Raw genomic sequence first — 19,325 nt, forward strand, 5'->3', positions numbered from 1 at the left:
ACCACTCCAGTCACCATACTCCATCATTGACCCAAAGATCCTGTTAGATGCAGAATGTGCATTGTTCAATTTATCTGTTTGTGTGAAAGACATTCAGCATTGGATGGTGGCCAACAAACTCAAACTTAACGCGGATAAAACTGATTTCATCATAATTTCCTCCAAAACTGCCAGTAAAGCTCTTGGTCACCTCAAGTTTACTTTTGAAAACACAACTATTTCACCTGCCAAATCGGTACGAAATATGGGAGTTGTGTTTGATGCCAGGATGTCAATGGACGATCATGTTGCACAACTGAGTAACAACACAAATTTTCACCTACGAAATATCGCCAAGATATGTCCATACGTTGATGAGGATACATGTCATTCCGTTGTTAGATCACTTGTGCTGTCAAGACTAGATTACTGCAACTCGCTTTTGAAAGGAATCACAAAGAAAAACATAATGATAAATCGTCTCCAGAAAGTTCAGAATAAAGCAGCCAGACTGGTTGTCATGACAACATTTCACCGCTACTTCAGAAATTACACTGGCTGCCCATCTCAAACAGAATTGACTTCATATCTGACATGCTACAACCATATGTCCCACCGCGTTCTCTACGCTCTTCCTCAGAGAACCTCTTGGCTGTACATCGCACAGTCTCCAGAGCTGGTTCGCGTGCATTTTCTGCTGATGCTCCAAATCTGTGCAACTCATTACCATCACATCTTCGCCATGCAACTTAACATAAACAATTCAAGAAACTACTTAAGACTCATTTGTACAGAAATACTTGACTCTTTACTTCACTTTACATTGGAACATCTTGAGGTTTGGACTTCTTTGTTGCATCTTCTGTAGGCGCTTTGTAACCTTGGGAAGAAGGCGCCTCTTATAAATGCTGTTATGTATGTATGTATGTATGTATGTATGTTATGTATGTATGTACATGTATGTATACAGGCTAATTCTTATACGCCCATTGTACCTTGCGATATTAACCACTTTACCTCAAAAAAATGTTTAAAAACAAATGGTGGAACTGGCTCTTCTAGTTCTTCGGGTATCTCCCTGGAAGTCTCATACATTAATCATAATTATTCACAGTTTAAGGAGTGGACATTATCATAATTATTCACAGTGTAAGTCACTCTTATTTCACTCTGCGTTTCTTTAATTTGCTGTGGGTCTTCTTTGGGTCTTCCCAGTAGTTACAATTCTTTCTACAGTTATTCATTAAGCAGGCCTTTGATGTTTTTTTTAAGAGGAAACTCTGTCAGATAATGCTTTCAGGTTTCACATTCATCAGAATTAAATACAACCCAAGTTATTTGCAGTGAATAGTGTTTGCTGTTGTAAAATTACTATGTACAGTAGGTTTCTACCTCCATGGTAGTATGCACTGCAGGTAGTTTGTCTGTGGTTCCTGTGATTTGTCCCCATGACAAATCATTCGGGGAATTATGAAACCATGAAACAAACACAACTGACGTAACGAAGATGCAAGAATTATTTTTCTTCCTCCATAAGCAGACGTACAATCAATGATATTCTGTTTTCTGTAGTCAGCTATAATCTTTAGAATAACGACAATAATTATTTGGTTTTCTGGTAAAAGGAGATGTAGAATTTAAATCCCTGCATTTTGTTTGTTTTGGCCATTACACACAGCCTTATGGTTAGGCAAACCAGGCAAACTATCACGCGTCGTATGTCCGACCGTGGCACGACTTAATGCTGGTGGGCGCTGCCATGTTGTTCGCATTTTGAATATACATTACATGGACACAACCGTGATAACAGCCTTATTTATATACTACGGCAATGCCCACAGTGCACGCAGCGCTGCAAGATATCTAAGACTATAGTAGCTTGCCAGAATAGTCTAGATTTCAAGCTCGCCAGTAAATTAAATCATACCGTAGAGGGCGCACTTTAGCGATTTACAATTGCGCGTAGTACACTATCCAATATCGAGCACTATTATCTTGGAGTCCATTACATATAGTAAATTTTTCAATAGTTTTGTAAGATAACTCTTTCATCAATGAATACCACTTCATATTCCTGTTCATTGTTTTATAAGATTTTAATCAATTCTTGGCTTCTCTGTTTGCCTTTTAGGATTTTGATTCTGAAAAGAGAAAGATGATTTGCAAGACATTGAGATTTGTTGCACATAATTATGGAGCAGCTTTACAGGTATGAGTTTGAATTGTTAACTGATGTCTACACATACCTATAATGATCGAAGATGAGTATAAATGCATAACTGAATTGGAAGGGGGTCATCACAAAGTGCTTGTTACAAACAATTGAACTTGCTTATTGACATCATGGAGTAAATATACAAACTGTGCACAATTCTCTGATCAGAAGGGTCATGTTCGAATTAGTTAATATGGGTATTTAAAGCTGATAAAATGATGAAGATGGTGAAATTTTTGTACCTGTGCAGGCAAACTTTTGCTATCTGGTAGGTGAATATTATGCAAAATTGTAGGTATCTGGTTTTAGTAGTGCTGTCTTTAAAGTGTGACAGGTCATTTACATATAGCCCTTGCGCAGCGCCCTCGCTTGATCTCAAGACTCTCTTACTTATCATTGTCTATTGTTTAGCTTATCTGTTCTAAGAAGTAGTGAGTCATTCATACCACAGCACATGTACAGCCAACATTGTTATCTGTTCTGTGGCAAAAGATCCATTTATTTCACACATTTCTAATGGATTTTCATGGTACAAGTTAGAAAGGAGAAGTTTGGAGGACCACCTCATGATGATCTATAGTGACTAGGCTGGGGTAAGTCTATTTTACATTGTATTTTAAAGTTGGTTTGTTACTGCTTTTCTAGTCTCTAAATGTTGGGAAAGTTACTTTGATTTGGAACTTGGTTTAACTTCTTCAGATATTTCTTAGTGTTTCCTTTATTAAGTTCACTTTATTATTACTTCTATTAGTTGTATTGTTCATTTATAGCTTTAGTTTCATTTGTATTTGATTTAGTTTGAAAGCACTCTTGTGGGTGTTGTGATCAAACTTTTCCACCATTGGCATTGTGCAATGTCAGTTGCCTCTTTGTGTGAGAGTAGAAGTGCACTGGAGCATATGCTGGGTGATGTTTGTGGTTAGGAAGTGAGCATATCGATAGTCAGTATTGCTGCACAGCATAGCTTATCGATATAGCATCCTTAAGTGTACACTGCTACATAAGGTTCAGTCAAGCAATTGATATGTGATCACTGGTGTGTTGCCTGTATGTTCTAGTGTTACACTGGGTTCTTTGTTTATTGTTAATCTTGATAAGAGTACACTAGGGAGAAGTAGGTTACTATTCTCTACTGTAAACTCATTATGTATTCGGTCTAAAACAAGTACTGAGTGCCAGAGCTTATGTTTCATTATACAAGTCTTTGGAATGCCTAGCTGCAATGTTATTGTACTGCTATTGGGTTTATTAATTCTAAGGTTTATTGTAGAACAAGTCTATGCACTTTGACTAAGTTTTGTGAATTAATTAATTAAGAGTCTCAAGTCAAAGCAATCACTTGCCTTGTACATTCTTGATTATAGTCTTTGATCAGTATTAACTTAAGGGTTATGGTTCAAGTTCTTTATTAGTTCTTTATTCATAAGGATGTGATTGGACTAAGTTGAGTTCAAGGTTTATTGAGCAGAAATAGAGATAGAGGTTATTTCCACATATATTTACTTAGTTATTTGTTCTTCTTTTGACTGTGCAAGTTAAAGCATAAAAGTGCCTTGTATTCCTAAATTGAACTTTGACTACTAACTCTCCAGTTAATGTAAATTGTTTTGTTCTCACATTTATACTTGCTTTTCTTATTTTCCATCGTCATCACTATTCCTTGTATGAAGTCCTTTGCTCAGTTGGTATTTTCCAAAGCTTAGTATTTATATGGATATTGTTTATTGTATCATTTCAGGTTTTTATGCTAATGCCATAATAAAAGAACAAGACAGAGTTAATGTACATCATCCGCATCTTGTCACATTTTCTCGGTGGCACATTTGGCGTAGTCGGCAGGATGGCGTAAAGGCAGCAACCCCAGCCTAGTCGGAGGTGGAGACAGTTGGTCGTCAACAATGGAGGCAGACGGTATAGACCAGCTGGGTGCCGAAATTGAAGATTTTGAGCCTGCTAGCAGTTCCAAACCACACAAGGTGTTTTATACCTCGGGACGGAGGTTGGACCGCTTCCGAGGGAAGCCGGAGAAAACTACTGACCCATCCATCTTGGAACGGGTCAGCGATGTGACCGGTCAAATTGCAGCGAGAGAGCTGAAAGGAAAAGACGCTGTCGCCTTCGTCATTGACCATCTCGCTGGGAAAGCAAGACAGGAGATTCTCGGGAGAGGGAGTTGTGATGACCCCGAAGCTATCTTCAAGGTGCTTTTAAAGGTGTTTGGAGACGGGAACACCTTGCCCCAACTTCAGCAGAAGTTCTTTTCTTACTGTCAGGGTCCCAACGATGACCTGCTCACCTGTTCTTTGGAGCTGGTGGAGCTGTTTAACTCAATGGTGCGCCTGGATGAATCGTTCAGTGCAGTGAGACAGAAAACGCTCAAGGGGAGATTAGCAGAGGCTGTCACCGATGAAGGTCTGAAGAGGGAGCTGAGACGCCTAAATATAGACTCGCCAGCCTTGTCCTTCTTCGATGCCCGAGATCGTGCCATCGAGTGGCTTGGCACCACCCATGTTTCAGCACAGAAGGTGGCTACTGTGCAAGAGGTGAAGGCTGCAAGTCCCGATGTACGAGCTCTACTGGAGATGCAGAGCAAACAACTGCAACAACAGCAACAGCAAATAAACACCCTCATCAAGGCACTTAATGGAGATAGACCACGTCCACGCTGGAGTCAGCAGAACCCCCGTAGGTGTTATAATTGCCAGTCACCGGGGCATCTCCAGCGAAACTGCCCCCATCCATCCAGAAGTAATAACTCTCCTTCAGAACGAGGGCAACAGAGCCAGTTCAACCCTAGTGCCAGTCCATTTCCAGGACCCCAGACCAGCGCCCCCAAACACCCGTTAAACTAAGTGAGCCTGTCGTTGAGAGCCACACGGCAGGCATAAAGGAGTCAATTGATGGAGGCTCGATATGTAGGAGAGCAGTAGGTTCCTGCCCGGAAGCTACAATCCAGCTAGAAGCAACGGACGTGCGATGTCTGCTTGACACAGGGGCGCAAGTTTCAACCATAACAGAATCCTTCTTCAGAGAACACTTCTCCCAGGATCGCTGTATAGATGTTTCTTCGTTCCTCAGCATATCCGGTGCCCAAGGCTTGGCTATTCCCTACATCGGTTACGTTGAATTGACCCTGAAGGCGCTAGGACGGTCATTTCCAAACATGGGTTTCCTCGTCGTCAGGGACCCGACTGGCACCACCATAGCAGAGAGGAAGAAGAGGGTACCCGGAGTAATTGGCTCAAATATTTTCAGAGACATCAGGGAGACCTTGAGAGCAGAGGACGGGTCGAATTACGTACATGCCTTGGATAAGAGGACTGACGGAGCAGAGTGGGCACATGTCCTTGCCCTCTATGAGGAAGTCAGAAGTGCTCCTTGTCAAACGGAAGTGTCAGGCAAGGTTCGAACAGTCGGTTCCAAGCCAATTTTAGTTCAAGCCAACTCCCTGCTTGTGATCGAATGCTCAGTGAAACCTGCTGCAGGTGTTGTAACTTATGAAGCCATGATAGAGCAGCTTGACGCAGAAGCAACCCACATCCCAAATGGTCTAGCTGTAGCCCCCACACTAGTCTCCATCGACAAGAGAGGCAGAATACCTCTACAAATTGCTAACTTCACCAATAATGACGTCTACCTACCCCTAAGAACTCCAGTAGCAAAACTGAGCAGTGCAGTCATCGAGCATCCCATTGAAGCTACTAACGCGGTTAGTCAAGAAATGCAAGCAGATGTAGCAGCAGGTTCAAAACCCCATGCTGACGAAGCCCAGGCCTTACTGTCACGAGTGAAAATTGGTTCAGGGATCAGCAACGAACAGCAACAAAAGCTTTACCAAGTAGTTGCCAGCCGTGCCAGAATATTCAGTAAGGATGAAGATGACATCGGGTTCTGTGACAAAATCTCACACTCTATCGCCACCACTGATGACTTACCAGTCCGAGTGCCTCACCGGCGCATACCGCCTCACCAGTGGGCTGAAGTTCGAGACTACTTGCAGAAATCTCTTGACAGGGGCGTGATCAGGGAGTCATCCAGCCCATATGCTTCACCAATCGTGCTTGTGAGGAAGAAAGATGGAAAGCTGAGGCTTTGTGTGGATTACCGGGCCCTTAACGCAAAAACCCACAGAGATGCCTATCCACTCCCCCGCATTGATGAAGCTCTAGATGCACTGGGCGGAGCGAAGTTCTTTTGCAGCCTGGATCTTGCCCATGGATTCCATCAAATCCCTGTTAATGCAAAGGATATTGAGAAGACTGCATTCCGTGTAGGGACCGGAGGCCTTTACGAATTTACACGCATGCCCTTCGGTCTTTGCAATGCCCCAGCCACCTTCATGCGCTTGATGGACAGAGCATTTGGTGACAAGAACTTCCAGTCCCTCATCGTTTATCTTGACGACATCTTGGTCTTTGAGCGCACATTCGAGGAGACGCTCGAGAGACTACAGCTTGTGCTGGACCGACTCACCGAGTTTGGCTTGAAGGTTAAACCAGAGAAGTGTAACCTGTTCACAGAACGACTGAGATACTTGGGCCATTCTATATCTGATGGAGGGATTTCTCCAGATCCTGAGAAGATCAGTTGGGTGAAAGAATGGAAGAAGCCAGTCAACGAGCGTGAACTTCGTGGATTTCTTGGTCTAGCCAGCTACTACCGGCATCTTGTACCGGGATTTGCCAAAGTCGCTGCTCCACTCCACGCACTCTTAGGAGGAACAGGGAAGAAGAACCACAGAAAGGTCAGTCCCATCAAATCCACATCAGATGCATGGGATGAGTCTTGTGACAAGTCGTTCGATGACTTGAAGCGACTTCTGCAACTGCTCCCCTCCTAGGCTACCCCGATTTCTCTCGTCAATTCATCCTGGAGGTTGATGCTAGCTACCAAGGTCTGGGTGCAGTTTTGTCCCAACAACAGGAGCAAGGTTTGGTAGTCCTGGGTTACGCCAGTAGAGGCTTGAGAGAGAATGAAAGGAACGTGACAAACTACAGCAGCATGAAGTTGGAACTGTTAGCATTGCGTTGGGCGATCACTGTAAAGTTCAGAGACATACTTCTCGGTGCAAGCTTTGTTGTTTATACCGATAATAACCCTCTCAGCTATCTTCAAACGAACACGAAGTTGGGAGCGACAGAGACCAGATGGGCTGGAGAGTTGGAACAGTTCCAGTTCACAATCAAATATAGGTCGGGAAAGAGTAACCGTAATGCCGATGCCCTCAGCAGGAAGACCACTCACAGTGAAGATCTGCAAACTGCCCACTCTGAAGAGATGTTCACTGAAGAGGTCATTTCTTCATCTTTTGCTCCCACTCCCATCCCCTCCACAGTTGTTTCGCAAGTGAAAGACACCCTGGTTGAAGCTGGACTGAATGAACTCCGCGCCAGACCAGCTGTGACAACACCTGCTACGATGTTCACCCTTCCCTCCATATCTACCGAAGACATGGCTACACTTCAACGGAACGACAAACACCTAGGCCGGTTGTGGACCTACTGGGAGAGTGGAAGACAACCACACATCAGTAAGCTAATGAAGGAGGACAAGCCAACGCGGAAGTTGCTGAAGTTTTGGAATCACCTGGAGGCAAGAGACGACGTTCTCTACAAGAAAACGAGACAACCGAGTGGCGAGATCAGTCAACTTCTACTCCCTGAAGTTCTACGAGAGCAGTTGTTAACTGCAGTCCATGATCAGGTTGGACATCAAGGAGTGGAAAGGACCCTCGCACTCGCTCATAACCGATGTTTCTGGCCAGGGATGATACTAGACATTGAAGAGCATTGCCGGAATTGTCAGAGGTGTATGTTAGCCAAAGCTGGGAAGAAGCTCCATCCCACCATGGGTTCTTTAATCGCCAAAAGACCTCTTGAAGTTCTCGCCATGGACTTCACAGTCCTGGAGCCCGGCACGAACAATGTGGAAAACGTGCTGGTTCTCACTGATGTCTTTACGAAGTTTACACAAGCCATACCATGTAAGGACCAAAAGGCAAGAACTGTGGCTCGATGCTTAGTGAGAGACTGGTTCGTCCGTTTTGGTGTGCCTCGCAGACTTCACAGCGACCAAGGCAGGAACTTCGAAAGCAAAGTCATCCGGGAACTCTGTGAGATGTACGGTGTCACTAAGAGCCGAACAACGCCTTACCACCCCGAAGGGAATGGGCAGTGGGAGCGTTTTAATCGAACCATGCACGATCGCTTACGAACGCTGCCCCCGGACCAGAAGCGCAGGTGGCCAGAACACCTCCCAGAGCTGATCTACGCATACAACGCGACACCCCACTCCTCAACAGGTTACTCCCCCTACTACCTCTTCTTTGGACAGGAACCAAGACTACCCATAGACCACCTTCTTGGGTTCAGGAGAGAGGAAGATGATGATCCTGAGCTTGACCAATGGGTAGCAGACCATTATGTGCGAATGCAGCATGCATTTCAGAAAGCTGCAGACATCACAGAGAAAGAGGCTCTCCGAAGACAGCAACGCTACAATGAGACAGCAAGAGATGAGGATCTCCATGTTGGCGCAAGGGTCTTTCTGCGGAACCGTTCTATCAAGGGGAGAAACAAGATCCAAGATGTGTGGGACAATCGACCCTACAAAGTTGTGAGGAGGCCGAACCCAACCGGCCAGGTCTATATCGTTGGTCCACTTGACGGAGAGGGGACAGAGAAGACCCTGAATCGAAAAGACCTCCTAGACAGCAGAGCCTTGGTACTGGATGAGGAGGAACCTCCAGCTACTGGGTGTCATCATCAAGACGAGCCAGTTTTGCCAGTGCACATTGACAAAGATGAGGAGGCAGAAAAGGAGACAGACGGGGCGATCATCATACCGGAGACGGAAGGTGAGACTCCGGCGATGACAACGGTTCAACCAGAGTCAGAGAGTACACCTGCTGCTTTTCACAAAGCAGGGGAGCACCACCTTGAGGACCATGCCCCTCTATCTTCAGATGTGCAAGATCCAGAAAGTGAACCAGCTGCTTTATACACAGCAGGGGAGCTTAACCCTGACGATCTAGCCCCTTCACCCCCATCAGAAGTGGAAGATACCCCATCGGAGCCCACTACAGAGGAAGAAGTCCCACCTGCCAAAGCAGCATTGCGCCACACCTGCCGTGCTGGAGCAGGACAACATTCCAATCCCCATCACCTCCCAAAGTCTGTTGTCCAGTCCGAATTACCGGCCACAACTGTTAGAGCTCCTTCGATCGATCTCCAAGTTCTCGCAGACTTCAGTCGGTCCCAGTTGCTGTTAGCGCAGATGTTGGCAGGAGTCCAGCGTTGATGACTTCATTGTGTATAGTAACAGATTATATTTTGTACTCTCTTTTGTATTAATCATTAAAATAATGTCATATACATGTATTTAGTTAAGTTGTCGGGACGCCAACCTTTAAGCAGGGGAGTATGTGACAGGTCATTTACATATAGCCCTTGCGCAGCGCCCTCGCTTGATCTCAAGACTCTCTTACTTATCATTGTCTATTGTTTAGCTTATCTGTTCCAAGAAGTAGTGAGTCATTCATACCACATCACATGTACAGCCAACATTGTTATCTGTTCTGTGGCAAAAGATCCATTTATTTCACACATTTTTAATGGATTTTCATGGTACAAGTTAGAAAGGAGAAGTTTGGAGGACCACCTCATGATGATCTATAGTGACTAGGCTGGGGTAAGTCTATTTTACATTGTATTTTAAAGTTGGTTTGTTACTGCTTTTCTAGTCTCTAAATGTTGGGAAAGTTACTTTGATTTGGAACTTGGTTTAACTTCTTCAGATATTTCTTAGTGTTTCCTTTATTAAGTTCACTTTATTATTACTTCTATTAGTTGTATTGTTCATTTATAGCTTTAGTTTCATTTGTATTTGATTTAGTTTGAAAGCACTCTTGTGGGTGTTGTGATCAAACTTTTCCACCATTGGCATTGTGCAATGTCAGTTGCCTCTTTGTGTGAGAGTAGAAGTGCACTGGAGCATATGCTGGGTGATGTTTGTGGTTAGGAAGTGAGCATATCAATAGTCAGTATTGCTGCACAGCATAGCTTATCGATATAGCATCCTTAAGTGTACACTGCTACATAAGGTTCAGTCAAGCAATTGATATGTGATCACTGGTGTGTTGCCTGTATGTTCTAGTGTTACACTGGGTTCTTTGTTTATTGTTAATCTTGATAAGAGTACACTAGGGAGAAGTAGGTTACTATTCTCTACTGTAAACTCATTATGTATTCGGTCTAAAACAAGTACTGAGTGCCAGAGCTTATGTTTCATTATACAAGTCTTTGGAATGCCTAGCTGCAATGTTATTGTACTGCTATTGGGTTTATTAATTCTAAGGTTTATTGTAGAACAAGTCTATGCACTTTGACTAAGTTTTGTGAATTAATTAATTAAGAGTCTCAAGTCAAAGCAATCACTTGCCTTGTACATTCTTGATTATAGTCTTTGATCAGTATTAACTTAAGGGTTATGGTTCAAGTTCTTTATTAGTTCTTTATTCATAAGGATGTGATTGGACTAAGTTGAGTTCAAGGTTTATTGAGCAGAAATAGAGATAGAGGTTATTTCCACATATATTTACTTAGTTATTTGTTCTTCTTTTGACTGTGCAAGTTAAAGCATAAAAGTGCCTTGTATTCCTAAATTGAACTTTGACCAATAACATTCCAGTTAATGTAAATTGTTTTGTTCTCACATTTATACTTGCTTTTCTTATTTTCCATCGTCATCACTATTCCTTGTATGAAGTCCTTTGCTCAGTTGGTATTTTCCAAAGCTTAGTATTTGTATGGAAATTGTTTATTGTATCATTTCAGGTTTTTATGCTAACACCATAATAAAAGAACAAGACAGAGTTAATGTACATCATCCGCATCTTGTCACATTTTCTCGGTGGCACAAAAGGATTGTGGGACTTTTTGAAGGACACAAACACAATGTCCACAGATTTACATTAAAGGCACTGTACACGTTTGGTAATTACTCAAAATATATATTAGCATAAAACCTTGCTTGGTAACGAGCAATGGAGAGCTGTTGATAGTATAAAACATTGTGAGAAACGACTCCCTCTGAAGTAATGTAGTTTTTGAGAAAGAGGTCATTCTCACTAAAATATACAAGACTTCTGGCCAGAAGCCTTTTACTCCTATCTGAAAGCACACTATTTTGTACAACAAGGGTTTTTTTTCTTTCATCATTTTTCTTGCAACTTCAATGACCAAATGAGTCCAAATTTTCACAGGCTTGTTATTTTATGCATATGTTGGGATACACCAAGTGAGAATACTGGTCTTTGACAATTATCAAACGTGTTTAGTGCCTTTAAACTCAGAGAGGCAACTTTTCTGATTTTAATCTGAATTCTGACTTTGTAGATTTTTACCCCCAAATATGTTTTTGCTGAAAGGAAGTGGACACTATTGGTAATTACTCAAAATAGTTATTATCATAAAACCTTACTTGATTACGAGTAATGGGGAGAGGTTGATAGTAACAAACATTGTGAGAAACGGCTCCCTCTGAAATAGGGTAGTTTTCGAGAAAGAAGTCATTTTCCACAAATTTGATTTAGAGACCTCAGATTTAGAACTTGAGGTCTCGAAATCAAGCATATGAAAGCACACAACTTCGTGTGACAAGGGTGTTTTTTATGCCCCGCCGGCGAAGCCAGCCGAAGGGGCATATTATAGTGTTTGCCTTGTTCTTCCGTGTGTGTGTGTGCGTGTGTGTGGACATCATCCTTGTCCGAGCGATATCTCAAGAAGGACTTGGCGTATCAACTCCAAACTTGGTTTGTTGATTGGTAATGGAATCCCCTAGACGCCTATTGTTTTTGGACCCCCTCAAATATTAAGCTCATTTTGGCTAAAACCATAACTAAAAAAGGACTTGGTGTGCAACTCCTATATTAGCGGGGCATTTGTGTTGTCAACACACCATTCTTGTTTTCTTTCATTATTATCTCGCAACTTCGACGACCGATTGAGCTAAAATTTTCACAGGTTTGTTATTTTATGCATATGTTGAGATACACCAACTGTGAAGACTGGTCTCTGACAATAACCGATATAGTGTCCAGTGTCTTTAATATCTAAAATGTATAACTAGAATTGAAAATGTCAGATATTTCCCAGATTTATGCGACCAAATTTGCTGTTTTTAAATCTGAAAAATTTGAAAATCACTGTTAAAACTTTAACACAATCCCATCTGATATCATCCGCAATCGCGCACGCACATGCACCGGTCCTACTTAATGCCGTCAACTTGCTTGTGTGGTCAACTCGTCAATTCTATGGCTCTTTTGTGGATTTTAAATTACATTCAGAGGAGTTAACGGCAAGATGACGGCACTAAGTGAGTTGACGGCGAGTTAATGGCAAGGAAGTATTTAGGACCCTATTTATACCTCCATGGTATTTCACAAGGTGGTTTGCTCACCGATCCTGAAACCACAAACATTTTATTGCAAAATAAAAAATTTTATACAACCGATCCTCAAATCACAAACCCATAAAAATGGTTGTTATGAAAAAAGTATTATCAAGGGCAGAAATTAGCGGGTAAGATCGTCCAAAAATGAAAAATTGTTTGCATTAATGTTGCATTAATGTTAAAGTGGACTAGTAAGAAATTTTGTTTACAACCCACAGTTTGTTTGAGCCCCAAAATAGTTAAGTATTCTGTTTTTGTATGTTCACCTCCCTCGACAAAAAAAATCAGTCAAGGTTTTTCCCTTTTGCTGGGATCAGATGTTGTCCAAAACGTCACCACAACTTTTTTCAGATTTGTTTTCAACACCTGGTTGCATCTCTGTAAACTTACTCAGTTTGAAGATAATAACTTCACAAACAAGCGTACGATTCTTACTTTAACTACCAGAATGATAACTCAAGCTACCTGAATGTCATTTGGTTGACTTGGGGAAGCTACTTTAATGCTTGTTTATAACTATTCAATAACTTGCTCATTTAATGTTGTTGTCAATTTATTTGCTGGTTAATACCCTTATTTAGTTTTGCAGTACTAAAAATGAAGGCTTGATGAATCGCACTAAAGCATATGTTGGTCATCTAGTCTTTGGTTCACCTATGTCAACTAGGTAAGTCGGACTGATCCAACTACAAAATTTCAGATATATCCTTGATTGATTACAATTATTTGATTACAATGATTTAATTGTCGTACTTTGCAATTTGCATGCCTGATTAGCTTTGTTTCTTTTACAGTGCAAAATTAGTTAATTTTGATCACAATCGACCCATAATGGTTCCATTTGGGATGGACTCGTTGGACCAAATTGGTGAGTATAAACAAATTAGTAATTTTAATTTGTAGCTCAAGCTTGTTGGTTATGCCCCACTGGCGAAGTACATCAGCCGAAGGGGCATTGTAGTGTTTGCTTTGTCCTTCTGTATGTGTGGCTGAGTAGGTATACACATTAAAACCGAGGACCTATACAACAGAGGACGATAGTCATCGTCCCGTTTCACCAAGTGAGGGTGCTTTACACTTTGAGCCAAGACTGGGGGTGCACTTGGCCTTTCACTTAATGTCCATTACGTGTGGGTGTGGGCATGTCTACGCATTCAAACCAAGGACTCGGAGAAGGTTATAACAAAAGGGATCCGGGAAAAAGCCACACCGAGGACGTCCTTGATTCGATTTCGTGTACAAAACCCAATGTGGACGTCTGAAAAATAAACTATGTCCAAACAATGGGAGAACAAAGAGAAGTCTTCGGTTTACACCATTAACACAGCCCTTTGGTTGCGTGTGTGTGGTGTATGCATTTTGATTACACGTCGTGCCAGATGGGTTTATGCGATAGCAAACAAAAAATAAGGAATGCCACAAAAACAACTTGAAAATGAGGACGAACAACACCATTGTTACCATGTAAGAATTGTGGCCGAATTGTGGCAGTTGAAAGCCTGTTAACATCCGTAGCGAAGTTTCCGCTTTTTCCATGACCCTCACACATTTCTGGTATAAACAAAAGAGGGGCAATAGGAGGTCCACGATTGCAGGCGTTTACACACTTTTGTGCATGGGTAATCATTGTCCGAGTGATAACTTCTAAAGGACTTTGCATATCAACTCCAAACTTGGTTTGTGGATTGGTCTAGGGGTCCCCAGAAGCCTATTTTTGTTAGACTCTGCAGTTAAATATTAAGGTAATTATGGCTAAAACAAAGAAATGTTGTCCGAGCGATATCTCAAGAAGGACTTGGCATATAAACTCCAACTTGGTTTGTGGATTGGTCTAGGGATCCCTAGAAGCCTATTGTTTTTAGACTCTGCAGTTAAACAGTAACGGGCCACCCTGCCTTCACGCGCAATGCGTCCAAGACTGTATTTACACTGACTCCAAAACAATCGGCTCTTCTCCTACTATCGTACAGAATATGAGTCATTAATTTACAACTATCAACAAGAAAATAATCACAATAACATTCACAATACCACTGGCATGAAAACTAAATCAATAAACAAGAAGTATTAAACTATTCCTAAATCCTTAATTATCTGATCTATTTAGTCCTACCCGCCACCAAAGTTCTTTTGTTTCCGGCTGTGAGTGATGTGGAATGTGACCGTCCGGTGTTGTGCCAGCAGAGGTCCAGAAAGGGTTATGCAGGTTCTTTGGTCAGTCCCAATAACAAAAATAATAATAATAATAACAACTTATTTATACCGCGCCAATTCCAGGCAAACCTGTTCAAAGGCGCATGACAATGAACTATAAAAATATTAAACCATCTAGGAAGTAAACAATAAAATATAAAATACACAGAGTTTAAAGCCATTGGACACTTTAGGTAAACAGTGTTGTCCAAAGACCCACACTTCGTGTATCCAAACTAATATATAAAATAACAAACCTGTGAAAGTTTAGGCTCCATCGATCATCGGAGTCGGGAGAAAATAACGGGAAACCCACCCTTGTTTCCGTACGTTTCGCCGTGTCATGACATGTGTTTAAAATAAATCCGTAATTCTCGACAGCGAAAATTGATAATTGTTTTAATGTTTTCTCAAAAAGTAAAGCATTTCATGGAATAATATTTCAAGAGAAGTCAATCACCATGACCTTCTGTACACCCTGTAAGTTATTTGTAAATCTGTGAACTTTTTAATTTTTTTCTGTTCCGAAAGTGTATAATGGCTTTAAAATGCAGAGAACCATAAAAATTAGAAAAAGAGACAACCAAAATTAAAGGCTCAAAAGTGAGGGAATGCAACACAGATCAAAGGTGCAATGAACAATAAAAAGTAAACCATTAAAATACAATAGTGAGGTCGGGCTCGTCACTTTGCCCCGTCCACTTCAGATAATTCTCAATCTCAGCCCAATCTCCTAGGAAGCCCTGGAAATATTGATATGAAAACCAAAAATAACCAGATCCTAATCTTACAAGTTTACAATAGTCCAAATCTATCTCGAAATACAGCAAAAAACAAAGCATCCGGGCCTAGTTTTTGGCGTGTTGTCCTAGCCCACAATTTACTTAATCCAAACGAATTTCACCAGCGCTGTACTTCTCAAATCATAATTACATCCCCAAAAGGAAATATTTTGGTAAACTAATAATTGTTTTTTTACTGCAAAACCAAGCAATTTAAACAACCATTAAATAAAGAATTAAAGATGCAGTGTCAACTGGCTTCCTTATGCATGTACATATACAAGAACAGGCTCGGTGCCCAACTCCAGTGTATCCACAACTTCTCCAACTTTCAGCTGCCGCTGGAGAATAATTGGCCAATAGTATTGCCAAAGACGTCCACAGTCTCTCTCTAGGCTATCGCCCAACTCTCTGGGGGAATTGACAACCACAAACATAAAGAACCCATAGACGGACAGTAAGGGGCGCTAAACTGTAATTTTGTAACTTTCTCAAACCGTGGGCAGAAGTGAATTTACGTCGCACTTTTTTGCACACTTTTAAGCCGTGTCTTAATTTGAAACGAGATTTTCATAAGTAAAATAGATTGTCAAAGAACAAATGAACTTAAGGAAACCCCCAGAATGAAAAAAACCATTAAATAATTTTATTTAGGTTTAAAAAGAAAGATTTTCGATCTCTTTTCGAAATAACAAATGTCCAGAAAGAGACAGTATACTTTTCTTTAAAATTTCCCACTGTACACTGAACTCACATTTTATTGCAAATCCTTACTTCGACTTGCCTTGCATGCACATCTCGGCACGTTTTGTGTACGCCTAGGCGTAGTCTCATGCGTTGACTCATGCACACCAAACACTCGCCATAGGCGGCGCGTCATCATGCACCTGCACAATGCACGCACCGATGCGCACTTCGGCCGGAAAGTGTGTGACGAACAATTTTGGGGGGAAAATCCTTCTACTGGCATCGTTTTGGAGAAAGTTCAGAAAAAAGAGGAGAAACGGCAAACAAGTATCGTGAGAAAAGGTATCTAGTTATTAATTGAACATTATTTTAATAATTGTTGGTGAATTTGTTACCCTTAAAAGACAAACTTGTTACCATCACCTCCTCATTCACCCATTGCTTTACACGTTGTTTTGCCTGCGTTTTCTGGATTTTGCCAACGGTTTTGGGTATTTTCTGGTGCTGTCAAAATTACGGTATCTAGACGTTGATTTCCATAGGTGCTGTCTGTCAATGGGTTCTTTATGTCTGTCCCCAAAACTCGATCATTTTTAGATTACTTCTAAAATAAGATTGAGCTACAGCTTGCACTTGATGCTACCGCACCCTTTTTCATGAATCTCTCCGGTTCTCGTTTTCTTAGGAATGTCCAATGTACTTCTTACGAGAACACACAGTCCTGTACTGCACACAATAGTACATCTACAATTAAAGTCACCTGGAAGTGGTATTTTTTCAAAGTAAAGCTTTTGTCAATAAGATATGTGTTTTGATGAGTGGATTGTGCATTATACAGTTAACTAAGGTTCACAAAAATTAGTTATCATTGTATTTACAAATTTAAGAGTAGGCCCCGACCCGAGAGGGCGCTGTTCGTGACGTCAATTGTGGCGCAATATTTGAAGAGAAATGTGTAGTCTGGGCCCATACACTACGTCTGGGTACCTGATCGCTATAATGCCTATGTACAGAGCTACGGTCACGGAGCAGACTGCACGCACTGTATACCCTGCACAGTGAATCGCAAGCTAAAAACATGCTCTCAAAGTTCAAACTTACCCGATTATTTTTAACGTTTGGCATACACCTGTACGCTCTGTTTGTTGTCACGTCTTTCAGGTACCTTCTCTGACTTCCCACTCTGGAAAAGTTGTGGGGATCGCGTCATGTTTTAGAATAATTTTTCTCTTCATGTCAAATGTGTGGTGCATTCTGGATTCGAAGCGCAACGGCTCGAAGTGTTCGCTGCACAGCGCTGAAAAAGACGTCGGACCGGACCACTATTGCTCTTGTGAGTCTGACTTTCGCGGCCCACATCCGCCCATACTTGGGATCTGCAGGAAACACATGCAACCTGACCCCATCTACACGTGGTTAGCATTGCCGGAAACATACAAACTTATAATTTGGACCGTACATGTACTTTGCACGTGTGTTTACTCTACGCATTGCAGGCAAAGTCTGCCTTGATCAACGTCACAAAAGGGGTAGGCGGAGTCAGCCCCCCAAACAACTTTATCTATTTTTTAAACATATAAATCGTGACTAACAATTACTAAAAAAATTGTTTTATTGTTCAAAAGCATATACTGTTATGTTTGAAAGAAAAAAAATTATATTTCCAGGTGACTTTAAAGGCAGTGGACACTATTGGTAATTACTCAAAATAATTATTGCCATAAAACCTTTCTTGGTGACGAGTAATGAGGAGAGGTTGATGGTATAAAACATTGTCAGAAACAGCTCCCTCTGAAGTGCCATAGCTTTCGAGAAAGAAGTAATTTTCCACGAATTTGATTTCGAGACCTCAGATTTAGAACTTGAGGTCTCGAAATCTACCATATAAACGCACACAACTTTGTGTGACAAGGGTGTTTTTTCTTTCATTATTATCTCGCAAGTTCGATGATGAGCGATTGAGCTCAAATTTTCACAGGTTTGTTATTTTATTCATATGTTGAGATACACCAACTGTGAAGGCTAGTCTTTGACAATAACCAATAGTGTCCGCTGCATAAACACAATGGAAGTGCACTGTATGATCTGCAGCTTATTTCACAAAACTTATGCAACTGCTTAAAGGGACACACCGGCTCACCGTTAACGCAATTTAGGGCTGTAGAATCATAAATAATGTTTTTATAGATGGTTGCTGTAAAAAAATATTCATCAAAATGTCACGTAATTAGCGAAAAGTGATTAAAAAAACCAAAAGCGGTAAAAGGCCAGCTTGTACGTGTTTCCAGCCGTTGCAACTGTCAAATCTTCGTGACATTGTCACACAATGTTGTAAGTAGACTGGTGCTTTGTTTAGGAACGTTTTACTACGACACAGCATAAGGATCCAGTCTATCCATAAATTATAAACAAACAGCACATACGGATCAGGCAAATCCTTCGACGATGGAGGTAGGCGTGCTTTGACGTACATCCAAAGATCGCCATAAGGAACACAAAAAACTAACCCAGAATATGATGGGACAGTGACAAGTAAATAAAGCATTCCTGGCACCAACTACATGTAGGCCTACTACTGCATAGCCATGATGCAGTTCGTGGCATACATGCTCCCGATGTGCTACTCCTAGAACTATTTCGGTTTCGTCCGGCTGGGAGACGATAGCCAGACAAAACCGAAATAGTTCTAGGAGTACCGACGAGCCAGGACCCAATTTCATAATGCTTGTAGGCCTAAAAAGGAACAGAAATTTGCTTAGCACAAAATAGTTTTGCATAGCAGAAACTGATACCAGCCAACTTTTAATTAAATTTGAAATGTTGTGAACTTGTGGCTGGTGCCTGACTAAACTTTTGAATAGTAAAGAAATTTTGAAAGCAGTATTTTCTGCTAAACAGATGAAACTGATCAATGGGCCCTGTTATTTACAGTGAAACATTTTTTTATCTTGGAGGGGGGAGGGGGGAACCGTGAGGGATTCAAAAGCGTCCTTATGAGAATGTATTTTGAAACG

At 41.4% G+C, this 19,325-nt stretch overlaps 2 protein-coding genes across 4 annotated transcripts in view; both read left to right on the forward strand.

Annotated features, from left to right (window-relative positions):
• LOC139944494 (cytoplasmic dynein 2 light intermediate chain 1-like) overlaps window positions 1-19,325 on the forward strand; it is a 416,808-nt gene that overhangs the window by 358,494 nt on the left and 38,989 nt on the right. For all 3 annotated transcript variants that reach the window (XM_071941536.1, XM_071941544.1, XM_071941530.1), the window contains 3 exons: window positions 2,111-2,188; window positions 13,231-13,316; window positions 13,444-13,517. In XM_071941536.1, the coding sequence (XP_071797637.1) occupies window positions 2,111-2,188; window positions 13,231-13,316; window positions 13,444-13,517 (238 nt within the window). The remainder of the gene's footprint in view (window positions 1-2,110; window positions 2,189-13,230; window positions 13,317-13,443; window positions 13,518-19,325) is intronic.
• Window positions 2,196-5,046, forward strand: LOC139944512 (uncharacterized). Its single transcript, XM_071941555.1, has 2 exons — window positions 2,196-2,787; window positions 3,933-5,046. Exon 2 carries the CDS (start codon window positions 4,093-4,095, stop codon window positions 5,044-5,046), a length of 954 nt encoding a protein of 317 aa, XP_071797656.1. The 5' UTR covers window positions 2,196-2,787; window positions 3,933-4,092.

This window comes from Asterias amurensis, chromosome 1 (genome assembly GCF_032118995.1).
Source record: "Asterias amurensis chromosome 1, ASM3211899v1".
NCBI lineage: Eukaryota > Metazoa > Echinodermata > Asteroidea > Forcipulatida > Asteriidae > Asterias > Asterias amurensis.

Coding starts and splice junctions, on each gene's coding strand:
- LOC139944512 (XM_071941555.1), top strand. CDS start 4,093: ATGGAGGCAGACGGTATAGACCAGCTGGGTGCCGAAATTGAAGATTTT.